This window comes from Hypomesus nipponensis, chromosome 11 (genome assembly GCF_054491055.1).
Source record: "Hypomesus nipponensis isolate SF chromosome 11, ASM5449105v1, whole genome shotgun sequence".
Taxonomy (NCBI): domain Eukaryota; kingdom Metazoa; phylum Chordata; class Actinopteri; order Osmeriformes; family Osmeridae; genus Hypomesus; species Hypomesus nipponensis.
Window position 1 is genome coordinate 19,099,990 of NC_140371.1, and position 23,680 is coordinate 19,123,669.

The window sequence follows — 23,680 nt, forward strand, 5'->3', positions numbered from 1 at the left end:
GTGGCATGCAGAACTGAGGGTGATCTCTTACAGGCCTTCAGCAATGGGATAACTGTTAGACAACGTCACTAGGGGCCCTCTGGCATGTCTGAGTGCTGGGGAGGTGAGGAGCAGAGATGCTCCAGTTTGATTGGTTAGACTTCTGAAGCTTTGAGGTAGATTTCAAGTCCAAGTTTCTTCTTTGAAGAATCTCCTTTGACATCTCACGTTATACTGTGCAGGACTTGTCCGAGACAATCAATAATCCATGCATCAGCACCTGTTACTATGTTAATTTAAGGATAACATGCCAGATTATAGTTGAGCCAGAGTAAAGAAAGAAGTATCTGGCTTATACAGAAGACTTTGAACAGCTGAACAGCCAATGGTTGTAAAGTAATGTTTCATTTAATACTTTGGGTGAACTGGAAGGTAGGTTCGTAAAAATCAATCAAGGTTAAGGTTAGAATGCCATACACAGGAAATAGAAAATTATACTACGAATGAAATATCTATCTTGATCCTTGTTTCATCCTTGAATTTTATTGATATAGTGAAATAATGTATAACAGTGTTTGCAGTTCTTCGAGGGGCAGGAATGAAAGTATTTTTTTTACTATCAAAACAAGGAAAACACTACATGAGTAAAGATCAGGATGCTTTAATAAGATATCAGTGCAGAAATAAAACTTTAACCGGTTAAATTCCCCATACAGTAATAATAATAATAACAATATAATAATCAATCAATATGAATTTAGCAGATGATAAAATCATAGGGCCAGCTAACATAACTAAAAGACATCCAAGGAGAACATAATCCCAAGAAAAAACTCATTATTTACTAGCCTTTCATGCTGAAATTATCTTTAAAGAGGAAACATAATAAGACCATTTAGTGATTCGATGTTTGTTTGTTTGTTTGTTTGCTTGTTTGAACCCTTCAAGTGTGACATCATCCAAGCCAGTACTGGAACACAGCTTCCATCTGATTTTGTTTTATGTCTTGACATCCACGCAGCGTACTGAATTCACATACAGAAGATCAACTTAATTTAAATCTCATTTCTGTGACTTTCTGACATCCAAGCCTTACAGTGTGTCTCGTAAGGCCCTGAGCTGGCCACCTATCTCACTTTGGTTCGTATAGTTTATAATTCAAGTAATAATGTAACATTTAAACCCAACTTTGATATAAAGAAGGCAAATATTGGGACGGCCATCAGTCATGGGGGTTAGGGTGTGTGAGTGGCTCTAAACTAGGATGTTTATTTAATTAATACATCTTACCTAAGTTGGTCTGTAAAACCCACCAGATTACTGGGAGAAATACAAATGAATTCTGAAATTCTCTTTCGCAGTTATTTGCAAAGATTCAGGCCCTATTGTTCTACCAATTAAATAAATAAATACATACATAAAATGATACATCCTTTCATATTATCCTTGTGTTTAGGTTATCTGGGTTGTGGGCAGTTTAAGGAAATGCCCCACATTCCATTCACTTTGGCTCAAAGAAAACAAGAAGCATTTTTCCTAATGTCTTTGGAGGACCTGCAGACATCTCCATTAAAGTTGGATGTTGTGTTTTGTCTCTGTATAAATGGACAGGCGTTGACAGTCATGGCCAAAGCCGTTACTAAAGTTGACGTAACAGGCATGTTTCAGACAGAGAGGGAGTAAGAGAGAGCGAGAGAGAGAGAATGGAGAGAGAAAGAGACAGGGAAAGAGAGAGAGCTATGCAGTTGATAAAAGGAGGAAGAGGAATAGAAAGACAAATAAAAAAAAGAGAGGGAGAGAGAAGGAGAGCAAGAGAAAGAGAGGAAGAGATATGAGCTAAACTCAGCCATCTGTGGAGTGGAGAGGCTGGGGAGAGGCTGGAGAGAGGCTGGGGAGAGGCTGGAGAGAGGCTGGGGAGAGGCTGGGGAGAGTTGTGCATCAGTGGGCAGGCTGAGCAAAATCTCTCTCCCTCTGTATCAGCCACTGACAGGTCAGCAATGCTCTCGCTCTTTCTCCCTTTCTCCCAGATTAGTCTCCATTTATACCTTTACATCCCTCTCTCCCTCTGCTCTGCTTCATTGATCTGATCCTGTTCATGCATGTTAGAGCAGCTGTCAAACATACAGCGGCATTGTACAAAACACAGATCAACCCTGTGATCCTTTGAGATTCAGCTATTTTTTCTGACATAACGTGCTACCAAGCTAACATTAGATGTGCCTGAGTATTCAATAGTTGGTTTTAATTCATTGCAGTGAATCAACCTCAATGGTAACTCCCCTCTAGTAGCTGTATACAAAGATCATAACAAATCCTAATATTCCTTGACATTACAACATCAACACACTGTTGTGCTTTAACCTTTACTCTCAAAACCTTCTAAGACTCCTCAAATTGCCATCTGTGTTTTTCTAATGCAGGGTAGCTACACACCAACACTTTAATAGAGACTTCTGAATCTGGTCTAGGGGTCTGTTTGCATTGAGGGCTATCATATAACTAGGGGAACACAGTCGGTAAAGGCAAGTGGTATGTGTGTTCAGATGAAGATGTTCTATGGAACACGACACAATCTTGAAGGGCTTTAAACAGGGTTGAAATTGTATAAAAACTGTAAGGCACATAATATGGCTATAAATCAACTTGAAAGATTATTTCAGCATGAAAATGAACAATATCCAAAATACAGTGTTAATGAAAGAGGATCAAAAAAACATACACATTTTGCCTCTACACATGCAAGACGGTTATATCTATTATGCAGCGATGAATTAGATACGAATAAAAGTGACTAAATGTGGTAATTTTACTCGTTTTCTATGTTGAAAATGCTACATGTCAAAAGTGAAACTCTTAATGTCTTTAATCTATCTTTTTATCGTTTTCTTTGTTTTCTTTAAAGTGATAACAGAACACTACTGGCCTGCCATATCATTTGATAAACCTTTGAATAAACTCTGAAAAAATAAAAAATAAATGCCACACAAAACCTAGAGAAACCAGCACTATGGAATAGGTCTAAAACACGAAGGAATCTGGTCTGCATCTACTGGGTCCATACAACAAAGTACCAAGGCACACAAACAGTCAAACACTATCTTCAACATTACATTGTTGAAACTGTAGAGCCTCTGCCTTTAAATACATATGTGTGTACATATCTCAAATCAAACTTCAAAAGTGGTCACCACACAAAGACAATAACTGAAAAACAAAGTGAGAGATTGAGACAATGGAGAGAAAGAGAGAGAGAGATACTACTGTAAAGTATTATAACAAATACAATATAATAATACATAATAATAATAATAATAACACAAATAATATATCTGAAATTCTATATTGAGTTTCTCTCTATTAAACAAAAACCTCCCTGAAGGTGCATGCCTAACAATCTAATGAAAAGACACAAGGAGTCTGACTTATATCAATGTCCTGACAAGGTGATTAAACCAACAAAAACAACTTCACCAAGCCAGTGAAAAACATGACCTTTTCAAAATCGAATTAAGTATTGTTATTGGGAGAATTGGAAACAGGTATCAATTAAATCAGAAATTAAAACAAAATGAGAAACCCCCAAAAAACAAAATATTGAACTAAAAGGATTTCAATTTTAAGCTAAATGTATGTTACGGTAGTTTCTATCTTACGGTAGTTTCTATACTTACAGAGAAAGAGGGAGAAAGAGAGAGAAATACAAAACAGATGAAGGGGACAGACAGGCAGGGAGACCGGCAGGTAGATATGAGGAACAGAACAGGAGGCAGTTACTGTAGGCGGACAGACAGACAGACAGACAGACAGACAGACAGACAGACAGACAGACAGACAGACAGACAGACAGACAGACAGACAGACAGACAGACAAACAGACAGAGACAAAGGCAGAGATGGTGAAAGGTAGATACAGGTAATATTATATTCCCCTGATTACATAATATGGGGATTCAATAAAGCACAGACACATTTAGTAACAAAAATAGACTTAGACTAAGTGTAATAATGTATTGTATATACTTTTTGAGATAAAGATGAGCAACTCAAATCAAGGTTGCTGTCATCTACTGATACAATATACAGCAGGGTGGGGCGGAGGAGTAGAAACGGTCTGGTTTTGGTAAGAAGGGACAGACTATAGTAGGTTAACACAGGGTAAACACAGGGAGTTTTGGTTGCCATGGCTAGCAAAGAAGAGAACTGGGATTGGATGTTGAGGTTTAGGATGGGGCTAAGGCTTGGGCTACTTCTAGGGCTAGGGAGATCTAAGGCGAGATAAACCCATAACCCTAGCCATGGTATAAGATGGGTCTATGGCATGGTGTAGGGGGCATGGCAGGGTGGGTACAGGGCAGGGTATGGGACCAGGGTTTTGGGTAGAGCAGGATCTGGGGACAGAGTCTGGGGACAGGGTCTGGGGGCAGGGTCTGGGGACAGGGTCTGGGGACAGGGTCTGGGGACAGGGTCTGGGGGCAGGATCTGGGGGCAGGGTCTGGGGGCAGGGTCTTGGGGCAGGGTCTGGGGACAGGGTCTGGGGCAGGGTCTGGGGGCAGGGTCTGGGGACAGGGTCTGGGGACAGGGTCTGGGGGCAGGGTCTGGGGGCAGGGTCTGGGGGCAGGGTCTGGGGACAGGGTCTGGGGCAGGGTCTGGGGGCAGGGTCTGGGGGGAGGACAGTGCCAGGGTTTAGGAGGCCTGGTCTAAGGCCCTCAGCAGGTCACGTCCATGCAGAAGGTGCAGGTTGCCTTGCAGGGGCACGTTCACCTCACAGTCGTAGCGGGTGAGCTCAGGCAGGTAGGACTCAAACGAGGGGCCCAACAGACGACTGGCAACCCCTGTACACATACACAAACAAAAACACAAATCAACAATGGTCTTTGCTATATATATATATACACATGCAATTCCTTTTTTAAATTCCAAAAATGCCTATGTCAAAGACAAAGTCAAACGTCTTAATCCTTCAAACCTGGCCAACAGGTTTGTGACCTGTTCAGTAAGATCAGTGAACCACATCACAGAAAAGAGGAGGGACAGACTCTCTCTCTCACACACACACACACACACACACACGCACACACACACACACACGCACACACACTCTCTCTCTCTCTCTCTCTCTCTCTCACACACACACACACACACACACAAACACGCAAACTGCTCTCAAACATACCTTCTGTTTTGTTAGAAGGCATTCTGTTGAATTGTGAGTGGTTGCAGCACTGTTCAGTGAAGCTTTTCTTGGGCACGCCATTAGAACTTCCTAGACACTGGGAACCTCCGTGCTGCTGCAGGGGGCAAAGACGCTGGCCTTCCTGCCTGTACATACCTGGCTCTGATGGAAGGAGATCAAAAAGAGAGAAGAAAATGAAATATATATCATATATTCTGTCTGCACCATGTCTATAAAAGGTGTAAAAAACCCTGGCTAGGCCAGAATCTCTAATTCCTGTCACTCGCACTGGAAACAATAGGATTGTCAAAGTTTTAAATGTTGAGGAGTGTTTTTTCTCTCTTCGTTTCTTCTTTCAGGAATATTTTGTGGAGGTGCTGCCATACCTGCCAGTGAGCTGGTGCTCAGAGAACGATCCAGAATGGCACAGCTCTCGTTCCTCATCCTCTTCCAGGTCATCTCTGAGTTCCTGCCGGGGGTCGCGTCAGTCTGAGACACACACAAGGCAAAACACACACACCCGAACACAAACACACACAAACACAACTTATGTTTGTCAACAGTGACGGTCACAGTGGTCTGCGCAGTAAATCAGTAAATCACATGTAAATCTAGCACACAAAAAAAACTAAAACAAAAAAAGGAAGAAGTATTAAGTCGGAATAAGAAACTCACAACAGCCATCTGTGTGTAGGAACGTTTGAAGTTGTTGGCCATGGCCTGGCTGGCTGGGCTCATACCTCTGTAAGCCTGGACAAAGTTCTCCATGGAACTACGCAGCAAACACACAACACACCACTAAGATCAGAGCCCTGCCAGTCAATCACACTCCTGCACCACACCTCTGTGGACAGTAGAAGTCAATAGGCGCATGAGGTTCATTTCTCCCCTGCTTGCTTATGCCTTATCGAGTGCTATACCATCTAAAGGGCATCTGGTGCTAGTCTAGTGAATACAACGTCCAAGATAAAGAAGTAAGAAGAGAGCATTCTCCTCACCTCTGTTTGTGATGAAGCATCCCGTTCACCTGACACGAGTGACCCAACCCCCTGGGCTCCACCAGGCCCTGCTTGGACATCCGTTGGAAGTTTATGGGGGGGTCTGGGGGCCACTGGACGTTCTGGCGGCCACCCATGGAGGAAAGGGGGGTGCTGGCTGGGGCGTGGTAGGGGGGTATCTGAGAGTGGCCCACGTATGCCACGGTGGGTCTGGGGTCTATGGGGCAGCCACCAGGCCCTCTCTTGTCTCCGGAGCCCCACTTGGCAGTGGCTGAGTGGGGGTAAAGGCCTGGCTGGGGGGAGGCTAGGGGCTGGAAGAGGCTGGCGATGTTGCTGAAGCTGTTCTGGCTGGAGGAGTGGCCCAGGCCCTGGCCCTCCACTGTGGCGTCCTCCGGGATGATGGGGTTCAGCTGGAAGTCTTCTCCGTCCATGGGGATGTAGGGGGCCAACGTCTCCAGGTCCAGATCACTCAGGTCCGCCTGACGAAGGGGAGGGTGAGGGAGTGGTGGTGGAGGGGTGGGGAGGGATACATAAACACTTGTGAACGACAAAGACAGGGATGGACGGTACAGGGCCGGTACAGTCGACCGGTCAAAAGAGACACGAGCGTTCCTGGGGGTAGGTCCCAGTATGTTTTTGCATGGCTGAGGAGCAGAAAGAAGGCCCTGCTTTTGGTGGGCTACTTTTGCGAGTCAACAGAGTGACGTCCAGGCGACAGTGGTGGCTGGGGGGGGGGGACGGACTGACTGACCTCTGTGCTGTCAGGGCTCTTGGTGCCCTCGGTGTCCAGCGCAAACAGCTTCTCTGTCAGCTCCACCTTCAGATCACTCTCCACTGAGGTGTAGTAGTCCCCAGGGCTGCTGGGCTGTAGGTAGGTAGGGGGAGAGGGAGGGAGGGAGGGAGGGAGGGAGGTAGGTAGGGAGGGAGGGAGGGAGGGAGGGAGGGAGGGAGGGAGGGAGGGAGGGAGGTAGGGAGGGAGGGAGGGAGGGAGGGAGGGAGGGAGGTAGGTAGGGAGGGAGGGAGGGAGGTAGGGAGGGAGGGAGGGAGGGAGGGAGGGAGGGAGGGAGGGAGGGAGGGAGGGAGGGAGGGAGGTAGGGAGGGAGGGAGGGAGGGAGGTAGGTAGGTAGGTAGGTAGGGAGGGAGGGAGGGAGGTAGGGAGGGAGGGAGGGAGGGAGGGAGGGAGGGAGGGAGGGAGGGAGGGAGGCATGGGAAGGAAAGGAAAGGAAAGAGTGAGAAGGAGGGAAGGAGAGAGAGACAAGGAGGGAGAAATGAAGGGAGAGAGAGAGGGGTATGCAGAGGGAGGGAGGGCAGAAGAGAGATGAGAGTTGACAAAGACTCTATTCAGTCCTGAATAACTGCTTATTCCAACTATCCACCCCCTCCATTCTCACAACACACTGCCCACTGTGCCCAACACCCAGGATTGGTGCCCACAACACACACACACACAAGTTTGTATTGCTATTCTTCTTGGGACTCACAATTCAATCCCATTCAAAATCCTGTTTTCCGTAACCCTAACCTCAACCCTTACCCCAACCCTACAATTAACACATAAAACACATATTCATTTTCTAGAAGTCAACCACATACAAAGGCCAAAACCTGACATCAAAGATTTCTTTAAAGAGAATCCTTCAAAAAGACAGTTAAAAAGTCCCTACTCTGTCACTTATATAGGACTTGCAAACAACTTTTTAGTTTAATATAGCATCTAAAACATGATTTAAGGCTTTAAGAACCTAAGGATACCCCTGCTCGTTTTTAATGAAAATTACTTTTCAGTAAGAGAAACAAAAAGGACAACAGACATATCATTCCTCCAATTACTATCTCCTGTAGCTGTAGTGCAGTAGCAAATAGATCATTCTACCATATATTTCAGGAGACCTTACGCAACACGCAGACAACTGCCAGACTATGAAATAATCTCTGCCTACAAAAGGAACAACAATCTCTGAGATCACCTCATCAGCAGCCGCTTGAAACCACCCAACGAGGCCTCAAGAAGGACACACACACAAACGCATTCACACACACACCAACAGGTACATCTACAGAATCACAAAGATATACATCTCTCCCATGCTCCATCCCTCCATCCACCCCTTCAACCCTCTATCCCTCCACCCTTCCATCCCCTCCACCCCTCCACCCCTCTATCCCTCCACCCCCTCCAACCCTCCAACCCTCCACCCCCCTACCGTGGAGCAGCTACTCAGGCTGGGGGTGGCACTTCCCGGCGGAGGTTTCTGTGCCACGGCGAAGGTGGCAGCCATCTCCGCTGGGGGGGGCGGCTTGTGGGCCTGGGGGCCCGGGGGGGCCATGGGGGCCATCTTAGGGTAGATGAGGGGCAGCTTGGGCTCCTCAAACTTGGGACGTCCTGTCAGGTGCGCCGCCACACAGAGAGCAACGTCAGCATGACCGACATCACAGAGACGGCTCATACAAAGTGAGAACGATTTAAGACGTAACTAACGGAAATACGCAAACAGTTTGCATGACACCTCTACCTATGGAGCGAGAAATATGACCCTGAAACACCCGTATCCATCACAAGTATCCATCTGTGGTAGATTGTTCTTGTCTGACTGGGTAAAACCGTTCAGGACCCAAGTCTGGTACTGACCAAAGTCAAGGGCGATGATGGCGTCTCCGGGGGTAGGCGCCAGGAGATTGAGGTCTTCGGGTTCCTCCTTGAGCTTGCTGAAGAGGCTCTCCTCTGGGTCGGGCCCCAGCCCTGCCCCCGGCTGGATGAGGCCGGACATGTGGTGGGGCTTGAACAGAGACTCTGTCTGCTCCATGGAGAACACTGTGGACTTCTCTTCAATGTCACTGCAGAGGGAGGGAGCGGTGGGAAGATGGTGGTGGAGGGGGAGAGAGAGAGGGAGAGATGGAGAGATGAAAAAAAAGAGAGAGAAAGAGAAGTAAAGGGTAGGAGGGAGAGTGTGATGAAAACAGAGGTAAGACATTGCAGGGCAGATTGCCAGGTTCAATAATAGTTGATTTTGGATGTGTTTCTTTTAAAGACTACGTGTTAACCATTTACCCCTTGAGCCCTGACCCCATTGACCCTGTGACCTACCTGAGGACGTAGTTGATGCAGACAATGCACTGAGGCTGTGAGTTGCGGCTGTTGTAGATGACGGTGCCTTGGGTCTCCACCCACACATACCCTCCATGTTTGGCAAGCATACGATAGCGGCCGCTCACCGCCTGTCCCTTGGTACACACTGGAGGGCAGAGAGAGAGAGAGAGAGAGAGAGAGAGAGAGAGAGAGAGAGAGAGAGAGAGAGAGAGAGAGAGAGAGAGAGAGAGAGAGAGAGAGAGAGAGAGAGAGAGAGAGAGAGAGAGAGAGAGAGAGAGAGAGAGAGAGAGAGAGAGAGAGAGAGAGAGAGAGAGAGAGAGAGAGAGAGAGAGAGAGAGAGGGGGACAGAGAGAGAGAGAGAGATAGGCCCTATTAGATGAGTCTGGAAACAAGGAGGGGGAAGAGAGAGTCTAGATGCCAGCAGCTTGGTCAGATTTCACAGACTGAGAAAAGGAGTGCTGAAGGCGAGGCGAAGGGAAGGAGGATACATAGTTCTTGGATGTAGTTTCAGTGTTGGAGCCAGGCCACCATGGGAAACCACATTAACTGGGATCCAAAAGGCCAGTATGAGGACTATATGTGTGTGTGTGTGTATATATGTTTGTGGGAGTGTGTAAGTGTCTGAGTATGTGGGAATGTGTGTGTGTGTTTGTGTGTAAAAGTGTGTGTGTGTGGGGGGTGTGTGTATGGTGGTGTTAGGGAGTGTGTCTTCAAAGGTTGGTTCAGTGCAAGAGTAAATGCCGCTGCATGTGCTGCTTTACATGCTGGTCACGTCGCCCCAGAGACTGTGTGTGTGTGTGTGTGTCCAATAGAGAGGTCTTTCACTGAGGATCTGGCTGCACATGCTGTGTTTGAGTGTCTCCGGTCTTCTGAGAGATGTGAGGAGCCAATCAGAGAGGGACCCCATCCAGCAGAGACGAGCCAATCAGAAAGGGACCCCATCCAGCAGAGACGAGCCAATCAGAAAGGGACCCCCTCCAGCAGAGACGAGCCAATCAGAAAGGGACCCCCTCCAGCAGAGACGGCCGGTGATACACAGAGGTGCCGACCATACGCTGAATATAATTATGTAAACACAGACACGCATTCAAAGGAAAACACACACACAGGATTCCCTATACTCCAGAAAATCTGCTTTTTCTCTCTCTATCCCCTTCTACTGTCTTACAGACAACCTAAAAGGATGTGGGAATATTACAAACACTCACCCACCCCCCCACCCCCCCCCCACACACACACACACTCATTAGAGTGTAATCTAGAACACCTGGTCCCCTTTCCCCACATATTGGCTGGCAGATGTTGTTCTGCTATCTCTACCATCACCGGTCGCTCTTAATGGGATTGAAGACATCTTAATACTCGCCTGGCCCCGGTCTGCATCACACACACACACAAACACCCACCCTCATCTAATAGGGTCTGTTCTCAATTACCACCATAACTCATGCAATGCATCTATAATGTCATTTGAAAGCGAGAGTGGAAAGCTGAAAGAGAGAGGGAAAGAAAGACAGAGAGAAAAGAGAGAGAGAGGGAGAGAGAGGGAAAGAAGACACAGAGACAGAGAGAGATAGAGAGAGATAGAGAGAGATAGAGAGAGAGAGAGAGAGAGAGAGAGAGAGAGAAAGAGAGAGAGAGAAAGAGAGAGAAAGAGAGAGAGAGAGAGAGAGAACAGAAAAAGAGAAAGAGTGAGAGTGAGAGTGAGAGAAAGCGAGGGATAGAAAGAAAGAGTGCTTAGGTCAGCGGCAGGTTTGCCATGTCAGAAATATGAACACACACCCACAGGGAAAACATAGACAGAGAGGAAAAAGTACAGGAATAGACAAACAGGGGGGATTACCCACCAGGTGTCTGAACAGGACTTGCTAATACAAGCACCGATTATCAAGCTCCACTCCACCTGTCATCCACAGTTAGTCTCACAGGGGGAATGCTCCACTTATACCAACTCATGAGGAAGAAATGCCTGAGGTGGGCAACGGTGGAGAATGACAGGAATGGAGAGAAAAGGATTGCTTCTCTTTCACGAGGGCTTGAACCCTTCAGAGGCAGCCTACTGTCCGGAGGCCTGAGTCAGAAGGCTGATCTGGGTTCTGGACCCAGGTTCTGGCTCCGGCTCCGGGCCTTGTTCCTTGTCCTGGGTGCCACCAGGGTTGACACTGGAGAACTTGAGAAACAGATCGTCTGGTCCGTGCCTCTAATCGGATCACAACGTTTTTTTCTCTCTCTTGTACTTTTTTCCTCTCTCTCTCTTTCCCTACTTTGTTCTCTTCTCCTTCTCTCCATCTCTCTTTCTCTGTTGCTTCTCTGTACAGAGCATGCTCACATGTTCTTGAGAGAGCCCATTAGAGGCCAGTGTGGGGGTCATTAATTGAGTAGAGAGCTGAGTCTGTGACAGCTAAGAGCCTGTTTGTTCACTGTTAAATGACTGTTTGTGTGCGTGTGTGTGGTGTGTGTGTGTGTGGTGTGTGTGGTGTGTGTGTGGTGTGTGTGGTGTGTGTGTGGTGTGTGTGTGCGTGTGTACTCACAGTTCTGGTGGCTCTTGGTGACACTGTCCGAATCCAGGGCATGGTAGAACTCGTAGACAGAACGGCCTATTAGGTTCTCCGGACTATAGCCCAACAGCTCAGAGACTCTACAACACACAGGAAGCGACTGCTGTTCATGCACACTTTCTGAAAAAATACAGTTATATTCACAAAACCCAGATGTGGAAACAGTTGTTTTCGGACCACAACAAACTTTGGATGGTGTGTGAATTACGTAAGCTATAGCTATATCTTTTACCGAGGGTGGGCCAAGACATAGTTCTACTCTTTCAGTGTTGTTTGTCAAATAAGACATGTAGGTCTTGATTTCAGTGTAATGGTCGGAACATGTTCCTCTCCCTACTCTTATTTCCCAATTTCTCTGGGAAGCATTTACCTCTCATCACCAGTCCTAGTATAATATTAATGACAAGACCGTAACCATAGATATGGCTGTACTTTTATCCCTGTAGAAAGAAGACCATATCACCCTTAGCCCATATACTGTCGGTTTCTTTCCCTCTCCCTCTCCCTCTCCCTCTCCCTCTCCCTCTCTCTCTCTCTCTCCCTCTCTCTCTCTCTCTCTCTCTCTCTCTCTCCCTCCCTCCCTCTCCCTCTCCCTCTCCCTCTCCCTCTCCCTCTCCCTCTCTCTCTCTCTCTCTGGAAAATTGAGTGAAACCCACAGGGAATACACATTTAGATATTTGACCGTCAGTGATCCCTTGAGGAAGTCATAAAGTTGATCCACTCTGACTTCTTGTAATTTGCGGTATTTCCTATGAATGCTTTTCGGTTTAGATCATGATAAAGTAATCCTAGCAGGTACCTTATCATAAGGCGATGCCTGTCAAATGACTGGAGTTTTGAAACTGTGTGTGTTTTGTGTGTGTATACTGTGCATGTGTTTGAGTGTGTGTGTGAAAGACAGAATATGGCGGCACATCTGGCCCACTGGACAATGGCACCCTGGGCAGGCTCCTAGGAGGAGGACCGAAGATGTGGACTTTAACCGTGACACTTTACTATCATTTACAGTACAACGAGTCCCAGAAGTGTGGCGTCAGATAGAGAGGGGCACAGATAAGACCTGCCTTCTTTGCGTGCAAGTGTGTGTGTGACAGTCAGTTAAAACATAAATGAAACTTGGTGTGGTGGAGGTTGGGTAGTAACAGAGGTTGGGTGGATGTTCAGATTAATCTTGTTTCGGCGACACAGCCCGCAGCTGCACCGTGGCAACATCCACTTGCACCCCCTACATTTAGTCATTTAGCAGACGCTCTTATCCAAAGCGACTTACAGTGAGTACAGGGACATTCCCCCCGAGGCAAGTAGGGTGAAGTGCCTTGCCCAAGGACACAACGTCATTTGGCATGGCGGGGAATCAATCCGGCAACTTTCTGATTACTCCCTCACCGCTCAGCCATCTGACTCCCTAAGGCGTTTCCTACCCCCGGCCGTCAGAGCGTGTGGTACCTGTCATCGCAGTAGGTGAACTTCATGTCCATGCTGTGTCGGCTGAGGAAGGTCTTGCTGTCCAGGGGCGTGTCTATGTTGGAGGGGTGGGGGATGGGCTCACACATCATCACCAGGCAGGTGAGGGGGGCCTCCTTGAAGCCGCACACCACGCGAGGCGGGCTGCTGTTGTACACCTTCAGGTGGCCTGTACAGTGCAGAACCTGGAGGAATGACAAGATGAACTATTAACACTGACTATTCAAAGATATTCTGCCTGGAGGGTCACTTGTAGCCAGGCGGGAGGAGATTTCTCAGGCTGAAGAGGGAGTCTCACTCTCACCTTCCAGCTGGCTGACTTGAGGTTGACTGTTCTTCCACGGTTGGTCACTGTGCATTTCATCCTCATGAAGAAATCTCTCTCCGTGCTCAGCTCTTTGCCCTTCCTGCCAAAGCCGGTGCCTGCAAACACACATGCAAATACACACACTTAGTACTGTGCTGTACGGCACATTAGCATGATGCACTCCACTAAACCAAAATAACGGTTGTGTTCTGTGGATGCAGGTATCTTTCATTCATTTTAAACTCTCTTTAAAGGATAGCATACACACACACACGCGCGCACACACACGCAGCAATGTGACCCTGTCCCCATTGCTCTGGAATGCTCTGGTGCATGAACTCAGGAACGAAGGTTGGGGGTGACATCATTACTACAATGTAACGCCTTGGCAGCCAACGCGAAGGAGTGACATCATCACAAAGTCAGAGTTCAGTCACTACCACGCAGCAAGGCACCAATCATGGTTTCTCAGACACTGATAATAGGGCTGTCGGTATAGGTAATGACTGAGTATCTGGAAGGAAAGAGGGAATTCAGTGTGTGTGTGTGGGACTTGTGTGTCGAGGTGAGGGTGGGGAAGTGGTGCACTGGGCTATACTGATCTATGAACACAATAGCATTAACCGCACGTTGACCACCCCTCTATAGGTTCAGGATAAGGACTGGGAGGGGAGGAGAGAAGGAACAGGGGGAGAAAGAGAGATGGAGAGAGAGCAAAGAGAAGACTGATTAAACTTTGGACAGGAACAAAACACCAGAACATATGCAGGGGAGAGATTAGGGGCGAGCGAGGGGAGAGAGCATAGGGAGAGAGAACAGAGAGAGAGAGAGTGAGAGCAGGGCATGTGAACGCAGAGACTGTTATTCTTACTATCATTATTTTCTCTCTGCACAGCACACAAGTCTCTGCCAAGATAGCTGTTATTTTAGCATACTGCTCAATATTAGCCAGGGGTTTACAGCAAAAATGTTCAGAGTGCGGAGGAGTGTGTGAGTGTGTGTGTGTGTGTGTCTGTGTGCGTGAATCCAGAGTGTTACAGTGAGCCATCCAGCTTATTTATCACAGATAAGGTTCTGTTCTTCTTCCACTTTCTCTTCTCTTCCATTCTATACATCCCTGTCAGGTACTGTACACTTGCCACAATCACTTTTTTATATCCCTCTGAATACGGTCTTACCAGAAGTCTTCAGACTGAGGTTCTCTCTGATCTCCTCATGGTCGCAAGGATGGGTGAAGTCAAAGATGCTGTGTCCTGTCAGCTCCACCTACACACACACACACACAAACACACACACACACACACACACACACAGAGAGGAAGCTTAGATCATCACTCGACTCACCTGCTGTCAAACACAGGAACAGGAAGGAACAGTTCAACAGGAAGTCTTCAGCAGACCTGGACACCAGTGGTGGGGAGACATGGTCTGCCTCAACCCCACTGAGACAGACTGGACACTGCTGAGCGACCGTGATTGGTTGGTGGTGCTCACCTGCGTCAAGCCCATGAACTTGTTGATGTTCTCTGACAGGAAGATGATGTCACCGTCCGATGTCACAACAGTAACAAAGCCCTCCAGTGTTTTCTGATACATGCTGTCCATTTGTCTGTCCTCCAGTGTCTCCCTGCTGTTGGCGCCTGGGGGCGCACACACACACACATGTTAATGTCTCACCATTTTTTGTTATAATGATGTATAATTCAGATTAGCACTTGAATCATGTTTATCTATGTATTCTGAGAAAACATGGTTCTTGGAAACACTGTATCTGCTTCTTTATTGAAGTCATTGCAATACATGTGTATACTGTTTTGTATCGCACATTTGTGTGTATGTGCACGTGTGTGTGTGTGTGCATCCAAGCTTGTTTCCCCTCTTGAAGACTTGGCAAGGATCCAAAGCAAACCAGAACCACTTCATCCTGCATCTCTGAACACTCCCAAATACTTCTTAATGTGCCTCGGTTGCCTCTCTCTCTCTCTCTCTCTCTCTCTCTCTCTCTCTCTCTCTCTCTCTCTCTCTCTCTCTCTCTCTCTCTCTCTCTCTCTCTCTCTCTCTCTCTCTCTCTCTCTCTCTCTCTCGCGCTCTCTCTCTCTCTCTCTTGCGCTCTCTATTGCTCTTTAAGACGGCCGTCAAAGGAGTCCTCTCACACTAACGAGTTCAACCTTCAAGAAAAACTCCCGTTGTGTAGAGAACATTAAGAGTTATTGAGCAACCCGGCCTCACAGAACAGTTTGTCCGAGATGTTGAAAAATACGGAAGGCGGGTTCCAATCCCCAGCCTTTTCCCGGAGCTAATTGACGCACCGTCGAGGCAACAGAGAGAGAGTTGATCTGGCAGAGGTTCAAAAGGGAGGCAGAGGCAGGCCAAGGGACACCACTGACCCAACAAAGCCTCTCCAGGGTGCAAGACGCCTGCCATTCCTCCAGCGTGCTTCCGCTTGATAAGAGCCCTTCTCAAGGGGAGTCAGATGGCTGAGCGGTGAGGGAGTCGGGCTAGTAATCAGAAGGTTGCCGGATCGATTCCCCGCCGAATACAACTCAGAATCTCTGTTCTGTGACCTAAGTGAAACGGTTCTTTACCAGCCAACTGTTGATGTTGCTCTGGAACCAGTTTTCCTGGCTGGGAGCTGGTTCTTTTGCTATCAAAACGCAAAGAACCGGTTTGAGATTGGGTACTGGCTCCGGACTGGCCATAAAACGGCTTTGGGAGAAAAGGGGTTTCAGTGGGAAAATGGTGCGCCAGGTCCCTGGAACCTCAAAAAGCCGCGACAAAGGAGTAGACTTTCAGAGGGTCAAAGGAAGTTGCATCATATCCTGTTGTGGTGTAAACTCTTGATCCCAAGAAGGGAGCTGGTGTTCTTTTATGTCTGGTATCCTACATCTGAGTCACTGATCGTCACATTACTGACAGTTAGACAGGAGGAAAGCACAGATGGAGAAGGAGAACAGGACGACTCGATCTATCAAGTCTAAAAACGACAGTGTGCTTTAAAAAGGGTACTCAACAACAACAACGACCTTATAGCTCCAACTTCTAACGTTCAGTGAGCCCTGATTCCAGTCTATAGAGTTGTAGATAAAAACCCTTTCAGGGAAAAGTACCAAAACACATACATGAGCAGAAAGATCCAGTCCATTGTATGTGAACCGTCTCACGGGTGAAAAGTAGAGATCAACGCAAGGGTTTACAATGACCACGATTTCCCGCCAATTTCAAACAATTGAATTGAACAAACTTTAAGGTGGCTGTTCAGTCTTGTTGGTTGAACTCTATCATACATGTGCAGGGTCAGTGAGTCAATAGGCCTTCCTCAGGAGTCTCTCTTGTATAACTATAGGTGTTTCCCCTTCCATATTGTATGTGTGTATGTGTGTGGATGAGGCTGTGCGTGTGTGCCTGTGTGTGTGTGCGCATGGCGCCAAGACGGCTTGTGTTATGGCTGGCTGGAGGGCAGGGAACGGGAGAGCAGCTGCGGGGTCTTCTCCTGCACTCCTCCTCGTCACTCTCCCCATCACAGTCAAATCACAGCAGGGCTGATAAGGCAATCACCTGGACCATCTCTCCTCCGCCGAAAGATCCGCCCCCTCGCCCCCTCTTTCCTCCTGTTTCCTACCCTCCTCTCCCTCCCCCCTTCTTCTTCTCGTTCTTTCTTTCTTTCCTTTTTCTCCTTCTTTCTCTACCACTCCTCATCCTCTATTCCTCTCCCCAGAGGGCGAATTATACAATGACAATCGCGGGAGTTACGATTACAGATAAGAATGATATATGAATGTGTCGACCCCCCCGACCTGTTGTTTTTAACTCTTTTTGGGGTGGGGGGGGGGAGTCTTAATTAGGGGGGTCAAACCCCCCCAGTCACCCCCGTAATTTGAATCCTGCCTCTCCCGTCTCTCCAACTGTTTTAAAACCCAGAACTTGTACAGGCCGTAGCTGTCGTCTCTCCTCCCTCCGAACGGGACGATATCTAAAAGTCCAGCAGCTTCCTATGGTTGCCTGCGGTGTCATGTTGACATCCTCTGCAGAACAAAAATGGTCCTGCTGCAAGACTCAAGACAGAATCATGAATTGCTACCAGTCCACTGAGGAGGAATTCGGCACTGATCGTGAAGGCTGAGTGGACTGTAAGTCCAGAACGAAAGCAGACTGCAGACACAGTGGAATATTTGAGAACAATAGAGTCTTCCGGAGATTCTAATTTTATAAAAGAACAGGAAGGTGGATCAGAGTAAGATCTGGTCAGTCTTCTACACCCCCTCCTCCCTAAATGTGTGCATACGTACACACCCATAGACACACACTCAAACACACATCCGCTTTGCATCTAAGAATGATTCCAGTATAATGCTTGCCAGATTCTTCTCCCCTTCTCTCGGGAAATTAGATCTACTTCAACTATGTGCGACTGTGTGTGGGGGGATGTAGGGTGGTTGTGTAATTTCATTTAAGAAATACTGTCAAATACTTGTTCTGATGTTCTTGTTTTGTGTTAGCCAATGCAATAACACATTAGACCAAACCATAGCTGCTAATTGGGAGGAAAATCAAATGACCTGTGTCTATATCTGTGTCTGTGTGTACTTTATCAGTTTACAGTGTGTGTGTGTGGGTGTGTGTGTGTGTGCATGGGTGTGTGTGTGTGCATGTGTGTGTGTGTGTGTGTGTGTGCGGACCTGCAGCGAGGAGCTTGCGTGTGCGGAGGAAGCTGATGGCCAGCCTCATGATGGAGGCCTTGTCCAGGTGAGAGGTCACGCTGTGTGGGAGAGGCAGCTGGTGAGCCAGCTCATAGAACACCTCCGTCTCCTTGCTGCGTCTGCAGCGTGCCGCGTCACGGGACTTCTCCTTCCGACGGTCCGAACTGCTTCTACACACACACACACACACACACACACACGCACACGCACGCACACACACACACACACACACAGAGCAAGGTTCATGAGTCAGTTAGTTTACTGTCATATAAGGGAGAATGCATTCAGTCTATAAATACAGTACCAGTCAAAAGTTTGAACACATTTTCCCAAACTTTTGACTGGTGCTGTATGTAAAATAATATTATGATAATAATGGTAAGATCAATATTAAATTGATAATCTCCAGTCATTTGTAAATAAAGAAAAAAGTAAAGAAACTTGTTTGTGTTAGGGTAGCGGTGCAATGGCCTGGGGGTAGGAACAGGCTTGTGTATGCAGGTATAGATCCCAACACTCCAGTTTTTCTCTGGTGAGAAAAGTTCTTAAGTTGACACTACTGCTGTGAGTCAACATGAAACACGGCAAGAAAATGAGAAATGAAAAAAAAGGTTGAAAACAGACAGAAAGCAGACCTGGGTAACCATCGTGTGCTACAAATGAGTCCTATCACTGAACCCACTTCCTGTGCGTCTCACAAGTTTCCTTCTCTGAAAGCAGGTCATTGCCCATTCGTGTGCACTTCTCGGTACGCACACAAAAGGAATCGTACGCTCGCATCGTACAAACGTTTTGGAGAGGTTAAGGGAGTAAAGGGACTTTACACAGTCTGTCACATGGTGGATTAGTGTCCCTTAGAACAGAACTCTCACAGGCACTGAGAGAGAGCGAAAGAGAGAAAAAATGTAAAACAGAGGGAAAGATACAGAGAGAGAGAGATAGTGAGAGACACAGAGAGAAAACGTAACTAGTTAAGGTAGAGACATAACTGCAATCCTGCAGATTGTGATAACATTTCCCCTTCTCTCACTCTCTCCCTTCTCTCTCTCTCTCTCTCTCTCTCTCTCTCTCTCTCTCTCTCTCTCTCTCTCTCTCTCTCTCTCTCTCTCTCTCTCTCTCTCTCTCTCTCTCTCTCTCTCTCTCTCTCTCTCTCTCTCTCTCTCTCTCTCTCTCTCTCTCTCTCTCACACACACACACACACACACACATCCTATTCTGCTGAGCAAACTTTCAGTCAGATATACTAGGTCATCACCATAAGCTTTTAAACTGGAGATTAAAAGGCTTCAGAGAAGGTTGTTCTGCGTCCAGACAGAACCACAACAGGCTTATTATATCCTCAGCAAAAAAACCCATCCAGCGGGGTAATTACGAGGTATAAGAGACCGCACCTCCTTCCTCCGTTCATAAAAAACAACATGGTCGACCCTGACCCCTGACCTTTCCCTGGGTCGTATTTGTGCTAGTTCTGGGGGTTCCTGGAACACAGGAGGTTTTAGTATCAAACCCACTGGGACTTGTTACACTTAATGAAGCATCACGCGTCCTTTACTTCACAGGCCCTGGGAATACCACTGGAATCATAAATCGTTCGGAAGTATTTTGATTTAGACACACTGTGACACTGACAGGTCCCAAATGGGAATGCAACTGTTGGAAAGTCACCAACAACTTCAAGGCCTGTGTGATTGATGTTGATAGGGCAACAACGATTTCTGTGTTTCTAACCCTATCGTCAAGGCAGAATCTTGGTGTGTGTGCTTAGGATAGTGGTTTGTGGGCAATGATGGTGTTGCGGCGCGTGGCTCACCAGCCTAGATTTGGTGAACTCTCCATGCCCTTTCAGGGTGGTAAGTCAGTCCCACTTTCAACCACTCATACGGGTGTATTTTACACACACACGCATGGCTGCACGCAAAAAAGAGAGATCATTTGTGTGTCGCTCTCTTTGCTTGCTCGAAGTCACAGAGATAAGAGAAAGCAAAGAGGGCCAAAGCAAACAGAGAGGGAAAGAGCCAGCAGCAAAGCGAAAGCAGCACAAAACCATTAAAAGTCCTTTATTTCGTTTGTCCTTCAGAAGTTACCTGGTAAAAAAGGATTTGCTTTTCAGACAGAGTTGATTTTACCAACAACTACTTTCATAAGGTAAGGAAAGTGTGTGTGTGAGTGTTTGAGTACAAAAGTTATTATATATGTGTGTGTGTACAGTAGGTATTGCGTGTGTGTGTGTACAGTAGGTATTGCGTGGGTGTGTGTACAGTAGGTATTGTGTGTGTGTGTGTGTGTGCTGTAGGTCCCGCTAGAAGGCCACCATCCCTAAATGACCGTGTTGTGTTCGGGGAGGAGGTCCAGTTATATTGAGTGGTTTTGGTTTGGTGCCAGTGGTGCCAGTGTACCAGCGCGGACATTCAAGTGGTCCCCCCCCCCTGGCCCTTTTCCCAAAACCCCAGCCCCTCCTCCCCCTCATTCCTTCCTCTTGTTCTATTTCACAGAAGCCATTAGGGCTGGTTTCCCTGGAGACCACCGCAGCCTGGATCAGGTTTGGAAGACACTGTTCTAGAATAGTTCGGTGTCCCTAGACGTTCTGTCATCTTGACGCCAATGTCCCCCTCGTTGGTGTAGTTGGTTTGGGTATGTTGCATTCAACACCCTTGATATCACCCCTGCAAACCTTTTACACGTTTGTGTAGCTACCGCACTGCATGCCGTTATTTCCACTCAATCAGCCCACCTGGTGTGCTAAATCCATTATCTCTTAAGTCAATCTGGGGTTTGTTTGTGTGCCAGCCGCTCAGAGTGCACACATATATGTTCTATCTATCACTGTGTGTGTGTGTGTGTGTCTCACTTTGATAGTCGGCCTCATTGTTCCAAGTTTATTTCCCAGTGGAAGTTTCAGGATATTTAACAATGGAGTTGCAGGTCTTCATGATGGCACAAAGCCTCTGAATGTACTCATCGACCCCTCTCTCCCAGACAAACACACAATCGCGCACACACACACACACACACACGCACAAAGGCGTGACAGGAGTCAGTAGGCGCTATCGTCCAGCCAACATGTTCAAGAAGTCAGTATCTGTCAGCTGTCACAAGGCTCCACTGCACTGCAGCCAGCCAGAGTCCCTGAAAAGTTCCCCATAGTATCTCAGAGAACACATGGTGCCCTGCCTGCACTGCTCAGTCCACCACGCTGTCTCAGAAGGAGCTTACTAGCAGACGTCCCAAAGACTCCCTAATCTCAGAGATGATTATTGGAGATCGAGCATGCAATGTGTTTGTGCAGGTCAGAAGGGCAGCCCTGGTTTGGAGTTGGGAGTTACCAGAGGTGTCTAAAGAGTGTGTGGTCGAACCTTGGTCCAGTGTTATTGATCAGTCTGTGTTACTCAACTCCTGGTGCCCAGACAGAACGCCCAGATAGGACGCTCAGACAGGCAGAGGATCTGCAGGCTTGTAGTGAGCCCCATGACCTGGATCACAATCCTGAAGAACTATCTAGGTCATAACCAGCATACCACAAAGAAGTGAGGCAGGTTGAAATGTCACCTCTGTGGATTTTGATGGCACACACACACACACGCACAGACACACACACACACACACACACACAGACATGAGGCTGACAGGTTTCTGACTCAGCAGTTCAGCTGAATGCAAGAGTGGTGTGTGATAACTGTGTGTGTGTGTGTGTGTGTGTGTGTGAATGTGTGTGTGTGTGTGTGTACGCGCACAGCGGTGCATGCTTGGGTGTTTGCGTGCGGACTCTGACAAACAACAACACCTTGTGATTAGCAGAAAGGCCAGGGTGGGCTTGCGGCATGAAGCTCACCAAAATAACCAGCATGACCAGCATGGCCCAACTACAATCTGAGAGCAGACCTGGCAGGCATCCCCCCTGGAGCAGGCCTGTCCTTGACCAGAACACAACGACCAAAGACGACATACACCTGGTCGGATTTGTTTACACGCCCATTTTGTTGAAATTGTAAAAAAAATCTCCTGTCACCAGTTGTGAGACATGCTGTCCATATTCAGCACTCGAAGCCTGATATTAGTGTTGGTCATCCTTCATGGGAAACACCAATAAGACAGGTTGCTTTTAACAGACACAATCTGCACACATGTTGGCCTCCAAATGACACGTGAAGATTAGATCTATGGAAAACACAAATCTATTTGCAGTATGCAGGTCTGAGCTTCTTTAAGATCCAGTCAAAAACAAAGGGACCATTGAAGGTGGAAGGAGACGATGCTTCAAGGAACTCAGTTGAGGAGAACGAGGAACTTTCCAGGCAGACACTTCCCACACACACACACACACACACATTTATATACACACACACACACTTTACACATACACACAAACACACAAAATCAGCTTCTTCTCCTTAGGGTACATATCAGCTCATTTGCTCATTGCTTAATCACTTATATTGACATCATCTATATCTAAGTAAGAAAAACCTCTATTTTTACGAGGTAGGCCTCTAGATATATGAGGAAAGCCGTTTGTGTGTTTGCTAATCAGGGACATTCATGAGCTGTCATGAATCTGACGAGCAGACAGCAGACAGCAGACAGCAGACAGCGGACAGCATACAGCAGACAGTGCGGACAGTGCGGACAGAGACAGACCCATGGAGGTGTGGCATTCGATGACACTCAAGCTGACAGGAGCCCTCAGACAGACAGGCCAACCAATCGTCAGACAGACAGGCAGTGAGGTAGACGGTCGAAGGGTAGACAGACAGTCAGACAGACAGACAGGTAGTTAGGTAGACGGGCGAAGGGCAGACAGTCAGGCAGTCAGACAGACAGGTTGTTAGGTAGACGGTCGAAGGGTAGACAGACAGGCAGACAGACAGGCAGGCAGTCAGTCAGGTAGACGGTCGAAGGGTAGACAGACAGGCAGACAGACAGGCAGACAGTCAGGTAGACGGTCGAAGGGTAGACAGACAGGCAGACAGACAGGCAGGCAGTCAGGTAGACGGTCAAAGGGTAGACAGACAGGCAGACAGACAGGCAGGCAGTCAGGTAGACGGTCGAAGGGTAGACAGACAGGCAGACAGACAGGCAGGGCTAGGTGCGTGCGGAGAGAGGAGAGTGAGCCGTCAGGTCGGCATTCTGATGGGTTTAGGGCACGTTGGCAGGGAATGCATATCTGGAATTCAGTACATCACCTGACATTGTGCTGCTTAAACTCTAAGGCCCGCTAACGCATGTCCCAAGGCCCGAAGCGCATTGTGAAGCAAGACTGAAAACTAATAAAAAGTACTGAACACCATCAGCTACGATTAAAATTGTGTTCCGTGGACTTAAGTCGCAGGCAGAGATGTAAAATGGTATTGACGTGCCTCCAGGAATTTACTAATTGCCATTGAGTGGTTCAGAGAATCAAACGGTGTAATGATGTACA

General features: G+C 47.4%; 1 protein-coding gene across 1 annotated transcript in view; it reads right to left on the reverse strand.

The window, feature by feature from the left end:
• Window positions 1–624: 624 nt before the first annotated feature.
• The window catches only part of epas1b (endothelial PAS domain protein 1b), a 29,314-nt gene continuing 6,258 nt past the window's right edge, over window positions 625–23,680 (reverse strand). Inside the window, exons 2-16 of the mRNA XM_084709471.1 lie at window positions 18,244–18,434; window positions 15,062–15,207; window positions 14,746–14,833; window positions 13,565–13,683; window positions 13,243–13,445; window positions 11,770–11,876; window positions 9,236–9,383; window positions 8,780–8,985; window positions 8,355–8,533; window positions 6,902–7,015; window positions 6,151–6,629; window positions 5,828–5,924; window positions 5,539–5,641; window positions 5,153–5,314; window positions 625–4,811 (exon numbers count right to left, since the gene is read on the reverse strand). Coding sequence (XP_084565597.1) covers window positions 4,663–4,811; window positions 5,153–5,314; window positions 5,539–5,641; window positions 5,828–5,924; window positions 6,151–6,629; window positions 6,902–7,015; window positions 8,355–8,533; window positions 8,780–8,985; window positions 9,236–9,383; window positions 11,770–11,876; window positions 13,243–13,445; window positions 13,565–13,683; window positions 14,746–14,833; window positions 15,062–15,207; window positions 18,244–18,434 — 2,491 coding nt within the window. The 3' untranslated portion in view covers window positions 625–4,662. The remainder of the gene's footprint in view (window positions 4,812–5,152; window positions 5,315–5,538; window positions 5,642–5,827; window positions 5,925–6,150; window positions 6,630–6,901; window positions 7,016–8,354; window positions 8,534–8,779; window positions 8,986–9,235; window positions 9,384–11,769; window positions 11,877–13,242; window positions 13,446–13,564; window positions 13,684–14,745; window positions 14,834–15,061; window positions 15,208–18,243; window positions 18,435–23,680) is intronic.